The sequence below is a fragment of the Myxine glutinosa genome, chromosome 4 (genome assembly GCF_964187855.1).
Source record: "Myxine glutinosa chromosome 4, kmMyxGlut1.1, whole genome shotgun sequence".
Taxonomy (NCBI): domain Eukaryota; kingdom Metazoa; phylum Chordata; class Myxini; order Myxiniformes; family Myxinidae; genus Myxine; species Myxine glutinosa.
This window is the reverse complement of record NC_136264.1, coordinates 173512982-173526743: the sequence shown is the minus strand read 5'-3', so window position 1 is coordinate 173526743 and position 13762 is coordinate 173512982. Positions and strand designations below refer to the sequence as shown.

At 48.4% G+C, this 13762-nt stretch overlaps 1 protein-coding gene across 1 annotated transcript in view; it reads right to left on the bottom strand.

The window, feature by feature from the left end:
- Window positions 1-472: 472 nt before the first annotated feature.
- The window catches only part of LOC137425496 (protein diaphanous homolog 2), a 525447-nt gene continuing 512157 nt past the window's right edge, over window positions 473-13762 (bottom strand). Inside the window, exon 26 of the mRNA XM_068113997.2 lies at window positions 473-1568. Coding sequence (XP_067970098.2) covers window positions 805-1568 — 764 coding nt within the window. The 3' untranslated portion in view covers window positions 473-804. The remainder of the gene's footprint in view (window positions 1569-13762) is intronic.

Genomic DNA, 13762 nt, shown 5'->3' with positions numbered 1-13762 from the left:
TTTGGTGGCGGAGGTAAAAATGAAGATGCCAAGAGATGTCGTCATGATAGCCTTGTAAGTTTTGAGACAGCCACAAACTTTAATCAAATGTGTACGTAGTTTAAAGTACTGTATTTGTGTTTTGAAAAACAAATAAAAAACCCAGAAACCCCTCACCCTATAATCATGACAATTCAGCTACTATCTGCCGGAAATGATGCAAAGGTGATTGCACATCTAGCAAGTGTAGATTCATTCATAGGTAAATAAAAATGTGTAATATTTACAGAGGTAATTGCAATGGACGTAAACAATATATAATCCCATTGATTCCGAGATCAATGAACACTTCACGAAATGGAACATTAATAAAGTGAAACACCTTTTTAAAAGTTTGAAGACAAAGTTCATCAAAATAAATTGATGGAACAGACTTGGAGTGCTTTATTGTTCCGAGTGCTTTCAGATGTGAACAGGTTACTAGAAAAAACGATTACCGTAACGTTTCCATTTTATTTCATTTATTCAATATTCAAAAAGGGTTTTCCAAGAAATACAATAAGATAACTCCAGTGTATGGCATTGATACTGTGCAAAATTGGAAATAGCTAAATAGTTATCGACAGTGACCTGATTTCAAGCAAAATATATTGCATAAGCCCAATCATAAAACCAAAGAAACCGCATTCGCAACAAAAATATGGTGTGAACATTTGGTAGGAATTAAGGCAATAGTTAAGTTTTGCTTACCAAGTGCCATAAACCAAGCAGTTGATGTTTTTCACTACTTCACTCAATCATTCATTGAAGGTACCAAACCCATTGTCAAGCTTCAGATTCTCCTAAGGTTTTGTCAACGGACCCCTCTGCAGTCTGCAATACCACCCCTTCTGGTGTGTCTTCAGGATCTTGTGAAGGTATTTCAGGATCATCAGCGAGCTGTCCCGGTGGAGGCATGCTGGACATCTCACCAACAGACATCACATTTGGGGTCTCGGTGGGCAATTCAGATGACGTTTCACTGGGAATCTCACTCAAGTGCTCTGAAGAAAGCAGGCCGATATTCTCACTGGAAGCCTCTCCTAGCCGTTCGCTGAACATCTCCAGATATTCTTTACTCAGTGTCTCATTTGCCATATTACTTGATGTCTCCAACAATAATTCTGTAGACACCTCATCGAGCTTCAAGTCAGGATTCTCCGAAGTCTCATAAACAGACACTTTCCCAGGAATCTCAGAGTCAATAGGTTGTTCTGAAGTCACAACCTCTGACAATTGTCCAGGCAGCTCCATTGGCATCTGCATGACTTCATTGCTTGATACGATACTTGGAGGGAGTTCTTGATGATGTATTACTTCCATTTTATTTTCTGAGGTTGGTTGTGTATCCAAAATAGGGTCTGGTGTTGGCTCACACCTCTCTTTGGCCTTATGAGTGCTCTCTTTTTTGACCTCCGCAGCCTCTTTGTCCTTGCCAACGCTTCCCTCTTCTTCATCAAGTGGAATATCGACAGCCACCTGAGCAGTTTGCAGCTCTATCCGGCCACGGGACCGTGACCGCTCAAGTCCGGCAACTTTTCGGGCTGGAGCTGTGAGGCAGGGAACAAAAAGCAGTTAAAGAGTGCATTATCCTGCCTTTACAGTTTTCAATGCATCAATAAACTTCAATAAACAGGTCCTTGGGGTCATAGCGCCAAAAGAAGAAAAAACAAAAATAAAATCGTTGACAAAAGGAAAAGGATAAAACTTAACTTTGAGTTTATATGTGAATGAGAAACTGAGATAATATTGTTTTGAGCAATATTAAGTTAAACTGATATTTAATATTACACAATTGTTCAAGCAAGAATAGCTTTCTCAAACCTAGTCATTCTACAGAGGAAAATATATTGGAGGTAAAACGGTAAGTGAAAGCGTGTACAAGGCAACAATATTCCAATTCAAACAAAAATGCACCATTTCAAATCAATCCGGTTATATGCAATTTTATTCCATCGCAGGCACCACCCAATGTATTTCATCGGAGCCAAACTTATTTACCTATTTATCAACCTGGAGTAGCTGAGAAATGGTGATTGGTAAAGAGTACTAAAAAGATTCTCAACAAATCGATGAATGCCATGCCAAAACAGCTACAGCTGTCACCAAGATGGTTTTCATTTTAAACTTCCTATAAATGGGGAATTATCATAAACTATTGGTTAAAGGGACAATTTCTATAAAAGGGACTACTTATCGATTCGTTTTGCTTCACATTTGCTTTGACTACGACGCGGACAGTAAATTCGTCAGGTGAAAGGGTTGCTGATTCGGCCCTCATAGTACAATGTAAAACAACAATGTAGGAGAGATGAAATAACGTTGACAGGTCTGTAGAAAGGTTATCCAAAAGGTTATGTCAATATCCAAGTTTCTCGAATATGGCAAAGACAGCTTCATAATCTCAAATTCATTGACATTAAATATTTGTTTTTTAATCAATCAAGGGAGGCGCAAGGTGTCCCTCCCTTCATATGGGATCTTTTCTCTGTATGCAACTTTAACACAGGGACTGAAAACTTGTTTCTCTGCTTCTACTGGATGTAATCGGCTGCAAATTTCAGAAGCAAATAATTTGTAGGTTGAGGTAATATGTTCCAAATTTCAACAACCTCCGTTTATGCATTCTTGAGTTTTATTTAGAAAACCCGCGGATCCACATTGGTGTCCGTCCGTCCGTCCACCCAAAATGTGTTGGCGCTCATATCTCAAAGGCTATACATTAAAATTAGCTGAAACTTCGAATATACATTGGTCAATACGTCTAATTAATGGCTTTCAAAACAAATTCCACCTACGTGCCATAGTTTTTGCTTTAAAATTAAATATATATACATATGTATATATATTCTTGGGTAAAATGCCAGGGGCATAGAAAAGACCCCTTTATACAAGGATATGTGCCATATGGCAAAGTATAGAAAAGAAGGGACATTCCATAGCTTGTAGAAAATGCCAAACAATACAAAATAAAGGGCATTCAAAAAATCTCGTGTGCATGCTGGACTACCCTTCTGTTCTGAGGAGGAACCAAGTAATGCTCTAGAAAACTTCATTTAAAGGGGTGCCAATTTGATTCATACAGCTGCATGAAGAAGTAAATGTATTTTGTTTGCCAGATGTAGGGCGCCCCTTTAATATTGAAAAGGTTCTGTAATATTAATAGTTCTGTAATATTAATAGTGAAATGAGGAATTGTAGAGACCAAATACTTTCATCAATTTCAACTTATTTTTAGAGAAAATTGTGTGTTATTTGAAAAAAGTGCAAGGGTGTCAATATTTTTGGCCACGACTGTGTGTGTGTATGTATGTATGTATATATATATATATATATATATATATATATATATATATACACACATACCATATAAAGGGGTGCCTCACATATATAGGTTAAAATACATGTAAACCCTTTATATATATATATATATATATATATATATACACACACACACACACACACACACACACACACACACACACACACACACACACACACACACACACACACACACACACACACACACACACACACACACACACACACACACACACACACACACACACATATATATATAAATTTACATGTGCACATATATACATATATATATATATATATATGTATATATGTATATACAGTCACGTGAAAAAGTAAGTACACCCCATGTACAGTTTTGACTTTTTCAACATATTTCAACATATAGCTATTTGATCTTCATTTCAACAATATTGATAGATAAAGGTGATATAATATAACAAATATCGTGAAACATTTACATTTTGTAGTGCATTGTATAATTTAAATAAACATTTATGCAAATTTCGCATGTGGAAAAAGTAAGTACACCCTTGGCTCTAATAGGTGGTATTGCCCCCTTTGGCAGAAACAACCTCAAGTAGGCGTTTCTTATAACTGTCTACCAGTCTCTGACATCGACTGGGAGAAATTTTTGCCCACTCCTCCATGCAGAATTCTTTCAGCTGTGCAATGTTTGAGGGGTTTCTTGCATGCACAGCTCGTTTCAAATCCCCCCACAACATCTCAATGGGATTTAGATCCGGGTTTTGACTTGGCCATTCCAGAACCCTCCATTTCTTTCTTTTCAGCCATTCCTTGGTGGATTTACTGGTATGTTTAAGGTCATTGTCATGTTACAAGGTCCACCTTCGGTTGAGCTTCAACTTTCTGACAGATGGCCTCACATTATCCTCAAGCACCCTCTGGTACAATGAAGAATTCATAGTGGATTATATGATGGTGAGCTGCCCAGGCCCTGATGCAGCAAAGTTGCCCCAAACCATAATATTTCCACCACCATGCTTTACAGTTGGTATTAGGTCCTTGTGGTCAAATGCTGTCTTTGGTTTCACCAAACAAGTCTTCTGGTACTGTGGCCAAATAGCTCTACCTTTGACTCATCTGTCCAGAGCACATTGTTCCAGAAGTGCTTGTCTTTGCCTCGGTGTTCATTGGCAAACTTCAGTCTTGCCCTGATGTTCTTTCTGGACAGCAAAAGTTTCCTCCTGGCACACCTCCCAGGTAGATCAAATTTGTGCAGCCTCTTTCTAATGGTAGACTCGTGCACTTTGACATCAACAGTGGCAAGAGCTACCTGTAGGTCCCGTGATGACATTCTGGGGTTCTTAGAGACTTCTTTCAGCATCTTGCGGTCTGCTCTCGGGCTGAACTTGCTGGGGCAAGTAACTGAATAAAAAAACCACCTTTAGAGGCCATTTTTCCCCGCAAGCGGGGGTTGGCCTTTTTCGGGAACTGTGGTTGTTGTTGTTTTTCGGTCCCCTTTTTGAAGCAATGTTTTACGGCCGGATGCCCTTCCTGACGCCAACCCTTTTTGCCACCTTTAACGACAAGCAGGGAATTACCAGTGAGCGGGTACTCAATTTGCCGACCTCGGAAGGATGACAGGCTGAGTCAACCCCCCTGGCGTTAATTCAGCGATTGACCGGGATTCGAACCCAGGATCCTAGGATCCTAAGCCGGCACCCTAGCCGCTAGCCCAACACCAGGGATTTGGGCAAGTAACTGAATGAATAACTGAATAACTTTGCAGTTGTTTGGAATCTTCTCCACTTGTAGATGATCTTCTGGACAGTCGAATGATTGATTTCAAATTGTTTGCAGATCTTTTTAAATCCCTTCCCAGACTCGTAGGCATCTATAACCTTCTTTCTGAAGGCCTCAGAGAGCTCTTTTGATCGAGGCATGGTGAGGCCGCACACTTCAACAACAAAGAGCAAACCAAACTAAATGTCGAAGGTTTAAATAAGACAGGTTCCTCCAAGATCCTCTCTAACGATGTTCTAATCATTTGCACCTGAGCTGGTGCACGTGATTCTAATTTTAGGTATTTGAAGTAGTGATAAATGTCGGGGTGTACTTACTTTTTCCACATGCGAAATTTGCATTTATTTTTATGTAAATTATGCAATGGACTACAAAATGTAAATGTTTCATGATATTTGTTATTTTATATCACCTTTATCTCTTAATATTGTTGAAATGAAGATCAAATAGCTGTATGTTGAAATATGTTGAAAAAGTCAAAACTTTACATGGGGTGTACTTAATTTTTCACGTGACTGTATGTACATATGTAAATTTATTTGTATATGTATATCTATATAAATATATATATATATATATATATATATATATATATATATATATATATATATGTATGTATGTATGTATGTATATATATATATACATACATACATACATACATACATACATACATACATATATATATACATATATATATATATATATATATATATATATATATATATATATATATATATATTGTTACAGACACGACTTTGATGGTATGGTGGGCCGAGCGGGATGGCCGCCGTATCCGTACAAGTTACCCGATTGTGCCCGAATGTTGACTAATCGCGCTACGCTGGCTCAATAGGAAAGAGAAGACACCCGGCTGGGTTATAATGACACAATACGACACCAGGGTTTCGATTCTCAAGTATATTCGTACGGAAAAAGGTTAGATTACAGGGGCTAGAGGTATATTACAGGAAGACAGGCACTTAGACACACTCTTATATTATCCCCGGACAGACGACAGACACACGGGACAAAATGCTGACTCACACGGGGGTTGATGAAAAGGGGAGGCAGGTCGCGATGGCTCAGGTGCACCTGGCTCAGGGACAGAATCACGTACGGTGGTGTCCAGAGATGCGTGAAGGTATCACAGCGCTTGTGGGTCGCGACTTTGGTCTCAAGCTGGGGAGGTCGCTCAGCGCTCGGGAGGGTGGCGTCTTTTCCTTCCAAGCTCGGGGCGCATCTCTCCTCACGTCCGGCGCGGGGCCGCGTATATCTCCGGCGGGGAGTGACACGCCCTCGGCTCGTTAGCGCCGCCCCAGATGGCATCGGCCCATGGCTTCTCATTGGGTGCGGGGGTTACCGGCTCCGCCCTTGACGAGGGGCCGACAGGGAGCCCCTTCGTGGTAACCCCGTGGAGCGCGTGGTCAATGGTGGCTAACCGAGCCGGAAGGAGGACGCCCACTCCCCATGCCGTCACCGCGCCGCCCCCCTCTTTTGTTGTTGTTGTTGTAGTTGGCGCTTCTTCATGGGGAAGAGATGCGGAGAGGTATGGGGAGGTCCTAAACTTCCTAACAGGTGCTATATAATCACATTCTGGTGCAACGAAGAGTCATAATTAATGGAAACAAGTCCTTAACTGACATAGATTAAGAATAACTAGCAAGATGTCCTATAATTGTCTACGTGTGGTGCGGGGGACCTGGGCACGACATTTAATGGGGGGATGAAGGGGAAGATCGGCTCTAATGGGTGTTGTTTACAGACAATGGGACTAGGGAATGGGGTAAGGGAGAGTTGGGGAGTATCGGAGAAAATAGGGGAATATTTACAAGCGGATATGGAGGCCAAATTCCATATTCGCAACATTGCACCCTTCTCTACCCTCGGGGCGTCCCGACCCGATAAATTTTTACCTACTTTAGTGTGGCACGCAATGTAGTTCCCTCTACTATTAACTCTACCCTGAGTGCGACAGTTTTACTGATATTCACAAATGAGTAAATATGTCCCCCTGCGACGTTGCACCCTTCTCCTCACAGAAACACACCCACAGGATAACCGAATCCGGAAAGAATTCTCAAACTACACATACTAACAGGCTACACGCCCAGCCATTTCCACAACACCAACGCACCCATCCACATACCATTCTGTCACCCGCACCACAGATGCCAATATCCAACCACAATTTACCTGTACCCTCTACCTAACACTTACACTACCCGCCCCGGGTATCCGTGATGGGGGTCCACTCTTCCCCCATTCACACCTTCGCACCATCCACTCCACTCCACAATTTCCACCATACCCACTCCACGACCATCCATTGGCCAATACTCCATACCATTTATTCCATACACCTGTCCTCCATTCACCTGTCGTTGCACACCTGTGCAATCTCACCTGGTGCCACCTGCACCCTCCTCCTCTTTCTGGACCAGTTGGTCAACGCAACACACATCACCATCACTCACTCATACACTGCTCCACACACCTGTTCAGTTGCACACCTGTGCAATCACACCTGTTCAATTCTCACACACACGGCATCATCTCAGCTAACTACTCCCTTCTGAAACTTGCGCTTCCCAGTCGTCCCTTTAACTATTGCGCTCCCTCGTCATTATAATCCACACTAATCTACCTGCGTCCCCACTACAGGTATCAGTCACTAACTAACCTTAACGTTACCTAAGGTCATCTTCTCTAGATCCCTACACACAATATCCTAACCCACCCGGGCTAGTTTTCACTGCCATACACCCCATAAGCTATTGCTCCTTTGCCCCCCATGGGAAGGGTGGCAGGGATGCCACCCTTACCCACCGGGCCTATCGCTCCTCAATCCCCCAGTCCTCTGGCACTAATAAGCCCCCCTTATTCAGAGGTACTGGGTCCCGCCTCGGCATTTAAAGCCGAGGCAATCCACGGGGGCGCCTGCTCGCCGGTGTAAGGTCTTATCCGGTCGGCGTGGACGATCCGAGGGAGGGCTCGTGGCCCCATTTTGATCTTAAAGACCACGTCACAGATTTGCGACAGGACGACTCCTGGGCCTTGCCAGGGGGAGGTGAGTTTTGGGCACCTTCCCTTCCGCCTCCGGGGATTAAAGAACCAAATCTTCATCCCCGGAGCGTATTGACTCCCCTGGCTCCGGTCGTCGTACCTGCGCTTCATCTTTTCCCCCGCCAGATGGAGTTGGCGGCGGGCGAAGGCATGGACTAGCTCCATGCCTTCCTCTAGGTGACGTGCGTACCCCTCCCTCGGCGGGTTAACCACTGTGTCTGGCACGGGACCGCATAGCAAGTCGGCGGGAGCCCGTAACTCCCGCCCATACATAAGCAACGCTGGACTGCATGCGGTGGCCCCGTGCTGGCTGGTTCGGTAGGCCATGAGCAAGTAAGGGAGATGTTCGTCCCAGTCATCCTGACGGGTGGTGGTGAACAGTGCCAGTTGTTGGATTAAAGTTCGGTTGAATCTTTCCACCATCCCGTCAGATTGAGGTCTTAAAGGCGTTGTCCTGGTTTTTCGAATTGACAGGAGACTGCACACATCTTTTAGTAATTTGCTCTCAAAATTTCGTCCCTGGTCGGTGTGCAACTCCTGTGGAATCCCATGCCGGCACACAAATCCTTCCACGAAGGCCTGCGCTACCACCCCTGCTTCTTGGTTGGGGAGGGCGTAGGCCTCCGGCCACTTGGTGAAGTAGTCCATCACAACGAGGATATACTTATTACCTTGGCGGGTGCGGGGCAGCGGTCCTAGAATATCCATAGCCACCCGCTCAAGGGGGGCCCCCACCTGATGTAATTGAAGGGGGGCCCTCATCCTCCGTGCTGGTCCCTTTTTGGCAGAACAGGCGTCGCATCTCCGACACCAGTCCTGTATGTCGCGCCCCATATTCACCCAATAGAACCTCCGGCGGACCCGAGATATTGTCTTTGTCCTGCCCAAATGGCCGCCGGAGCGGGTACCATGCACCTGTTGCAATATGACGTTCTTGAATTTGTCAGGGACTATCACCAGCCAGGAAGTTCGATCAGAGGGAACCTCCACCCACTTGCGATACAAGATGTTGCCTTTCAATTCCAGGGTCTGCCACTGAGCCCAATATGCCTTTGTCTGCGCCCCGAGGGGGGTGACCTCTTCCCCCTTTGGTCTTTGCCCCAATTTGACCCATTGGAACACCGGCCCCAGAACAGGATCCTCCTGCTGGGCCGTGCTCCAAGCCAACTCTCCAAATTCCTCGTCCGCGGTTAGTGGCAAAATTGGCCCTCTCACCCGGGTTGCCCGGACGACGAGAATCGGGGCGGAATCGCCCAATTGCTCCCTCTCCTCGTGTCTCGCACAAAATTTACAGTTTTCCCCCAGACAAGGACGCCGAGAGAGTGCGTCCGCATTACCATGGGCCTTCCCGGCCCTATGGGCCACATCAAAATCGTACTGCTGCAACTTTTCCAACCACCTTGCAATTTGGCCCTCCGGTTCCTTGAACCGAAGGAGCCATTGCAAGGAGGAATGGTCAGTTCTAACCAAAAATTTCCGCCCGTACAAGTACGGGTGGAAATGGTTCATGGCAGCCAGCATAGCCAATAACTCTTTGCGAGTGACGCAATAATTTCTCTCGGGCCTACTTAAGGCCCGACTATAATAACCAATCACTCTCTCCACGCCCTCCTGTGTCTGAGACAAAACTGCGCCCAATCCTTCCTGGCTCGCATCCGTGTCCAGGGTAAATGTCCCGTCACTAGTGGGGTAAGCTAGAAGGGGTGCGGATGTCAGACACCCCTTCAATTTTTGGAAGGCCTCGTGGCACTCCCGTGTCCAATTAAATCGCGTCCCCTTCTCCGTAAGCCGGTGGAGGGGACGGGCCAACTCCGCAAATTTCGCCACAAAGCGCCGGTAGTAGGAGCAGAGTCCCAAAAATCCCCGCACCTCTTTGATGGTACGTGGTGCGGGCCACTCCTCTACCGCTTTAATTTTGTCTGGGTCTGTTTTTACCCCCTCGCGGCCAATCACGTGACCTAGATAGGCCACCTCTCTTGCAAACAAAGTGCACTTACTCGGGTTCAGCTTCAACCCTGCCTGTCTGAGGCACCCGAACACCTGGTCCAAATTAGCTAGTGCCTGGGGGAACGTTTGGGCATGTACCAGGACGTCATCCAGGTACACCAGGCATGACTGCCATGGCATGCCGCCTAGTACATGCTCCATCAATCTCTCAAAGGTGGCGGGGGCGTTACACAAACCAAACGGCATCACAGTAAACTGATACAGTCCCTTACCTGTGGAAAATGCCGTTTTCTCCTTCCCTGCCCTATCCATCTCCACCTGCCAATACCCACTCTTGAGGTCCAAAGTTGTGAACCAATTTGAGCCCGCAACGGCATCGAGGGTGTCATCAATCCTTGGCAGGGGATATGAGTCCTTGAGTGTCACGTTGTTTAGCTGGCGATAGTCCACGCAGAACCGCGTGGTCCCATCCTTCTTTTTGACCAGCACAACAGGTGACATCCAAGGACTTCCCGAGGGCTCGATCACACCTGCGTCGAGCATTTTTGCAACCTGCTCGTCAGCTTCCGCCCTCTTGCTCCAAGGGAGCCGTCGGGCGGCCTGACGAATAGGCCGGGCCTCACCGGTGTGGATCTGATGTTTCACCAGGCCCGTACGTCCAATATCCTCGGTGGACAGGGAGAAGAGGTCCAAATGGGACCCAACCAGTTTGTGTAAGGCCTCCCTCTGGGTACCTCCCAACTCTACGCTACTACGATTTACCATCTCGCAAATGGGATCGGGCCAATTCCTACTTGTTATTGAAGGCTCCCCCCGGGGTCGGCTCGGCTGGACGTTCTCGCCCCTCACTGTCGCGACTTCCTCAACTGGGGTGCAGCCAGCTACCCTCGTGCCCCTTACTATAGTGCGTGGTTCTGTACTCACATTTACTACTCGGACGGCCACTACCGGTCCGTCCGTTTTTACAAGGGTGCGGCCCACGATTAAACCCGGTATGGACTGCGCTGCCACCGGTTCGACCAGGCCGCAGGACTCCTGCCATGTTGGGCGAGCTGCCCACCGGGCCGGCACTATCGCCTCGGCCCTGGGGGGAATGGTCACGGCCTCGGAAGCCTCCAGCTCCGCTCTCTCGGCCGTGCTCACTCCCCCTAACGGCAGCTCTTCTACTCCCACCTGCAGGATCCCCCGGCACAAGTCGATTTTACAACCGCTGGCAGTCAACAGGTCCAACCCTATTAAACATGGGTCGCACACCTCCGCCACCCAAACATCTATCTCCCTCCTTACCGACCCTAACTTGAGGGTCACAGAACCACGCCCTATGATCGGGGCCGTTACCCCGGTAGCAAGCTGCAAACTATAATTTTGCAGGCGCTGGATCTTATCCCAGCCACCTGCGCTCGAATCAAGGACCACAGGGCTGATGATCGTGGCGCTAGCTCCTGTGTCCACGACGGCGTCTACCCCCACGCCGGCAATTTTGCATCTAATTGTCAGGCTACCGGTTCCAATTTGGCCACAATAAATGACCTGTCGCGTCAATGAGGGCTCTCCTCCATCCTCTGCTGCCGAACACCGCCCTACGTGCCCGACACCTTCTAGTTTCCCGGGGTCTGGCGGGGGGGTGTCTGGGGTCGGCTAACCCGCTCCCCCCTGGGCGGAGTTGAGGACCTCAACTGCCGGGGATCATCCCGGCGCGCGTTTCGACAGTGCCGCGCCAGGTGACCCAGGCGGTTGCAGGTATAGCACCTCACCTGATAAGGTGCTTGCCTCCGGAATTCCAAATTCCCCCCCCTGTAGGTCCGAATTGGATTACCCGCTCGTGGTCCACCGCGGGCCACCTCCGGGGCCGCCTGCCATGGTCCAGGTCCTGCCAGGCGCTGGTCCACCAGCCTCCGGACCATGCCCGCCAGGTCAGGACCCACGTCGGGGGCGGGCCCCCTAAGGGGTCCGCCCTCCATCGGGGGTCCCATCTGGCGGACCGCCATTGCGAGACGCTCGCCCCCCCGGGCCAGGGGCCTCGCTGCTTCCCAACGGGCCGCAGCGTCAGCCGCCTGGCTCAGAGTCTGCGGGCGCCACATGGCGAGCTGTTGCCGGAGCTCAATATCCGGGAGGGCCTGGATAAAATGGTCCAGCGCCAGGCTTTCCCGGGAATCCGCTGCCATGCTAGCATGTGCGATCCCCACTGCGCGGCGAATGTCGTGGGCAAGTTCCCCGATGGCTTCCTGGGGCTTGCGCTTTCGCAGCGCGAGCTGAGCTTTAACAAGCTCGCTCTGCTGTTCTATTCCAAATCGATTAATTAGGGCGTCGCGGAGGGCTGGCAGGGTGAGAGCACCCGCTGGTAATGCCGTCAGCACCTCCGCCGCCGCGCCGCGCAATGCGGCCACCAGGTGTACTCCACCTTCGTCCTCACCCCAACCGTTACCCTTACACACACAGTCGAACTGCGCCAGGTACGCGCGTAGATCACTCTTGCCGTCATACGGCGCGAGTGGGACCTTGTGGGACCACCTCGTATGCGAGTCGTTGCCCGCCGGCCGGACCCCGTGCGTCGCCCCTTGCGGGGTCAGCGCGGGGCCGAACCGGCCGGGCCCCCACAGTACACTACCCCCAAGGGGCTCTCGTGCCTCCCCGGTCCCTCCAACAACTACCCCTGTTGGTGTCGATGCATGGGTCACACCTCCGCAACCCGCTACCCATTCCATACCACCACAACCTTGCTCACCCACACCTCGCGCCTCTCGTTCCATACCCTCCGGACCAGCCATACACCTCACTCTTGGCCTCTCACGAACATCCGGGTCTATCTCGACCCCCAAGCTTATTAAATCACCTGGCGCATCATACGCACGACCATATTGGTCACCACTTACACCGGGTCCTCTTTCTCTTCGCTTCTCCTCCATCACCTGCGAATCCCTCATCCGGTTAATGAGCACATCATCACGGTCCGAACACAGACTTTGGACCAATTCTTTTACTTCCTCCTTTATCTCTTTCTTATCCTCTCTCCGTCGCTTCTTAATTTCGCTCACCCCTTCTTCCACTTCCTCTAATTTTTGCTTCATCTCCTTCATCTCTTCGTGCGCCCCTTTAAGTTCTTCCTCTAACTCCACTTTATTTTTTTCTATGTGCTCCCGCACCTCCCGCTCTTTAACCTCCATTACCTCTACCACCTTGTCCATTTTCCTCGTCAGGTCCTCATGTACCGTCTGGCACTCTTTTTTAATTACCCCTACGTCCTTTTTCATCTCCTTCTGTGTCGATTTTAAACCCTCTATTACCGCTGTGTTCTTCTTTACCTGGTCCCCCAGCTCCTTTTGTCCCACTGTCAGTTGTTCTACTCCCAGCGTCAACTCCTCTATACCACCTTGCAATTTTACAGTCCCCTTTCTCACCTCTTTCTCCATGCGCTCCTTACAGTGCCTCACCTCCTCGCGCACTCCTCCGACCTCCTCACTCACTCCTCTTCTGATCTCCTCTCCCATCACTTGCATCTCCTGCCCAGATGCCACCCTCATCTGCTCCATTTCCTCCCTGTGAGCATCCAGTTTGGTTTCTACCCCCATTCTGACCCCCTCTATCTGCTGCTCCATTTGTTTAACTTCCCTTTCCGCTTGGTCCCTCATGTCCCTCAATTTGCCTTCCA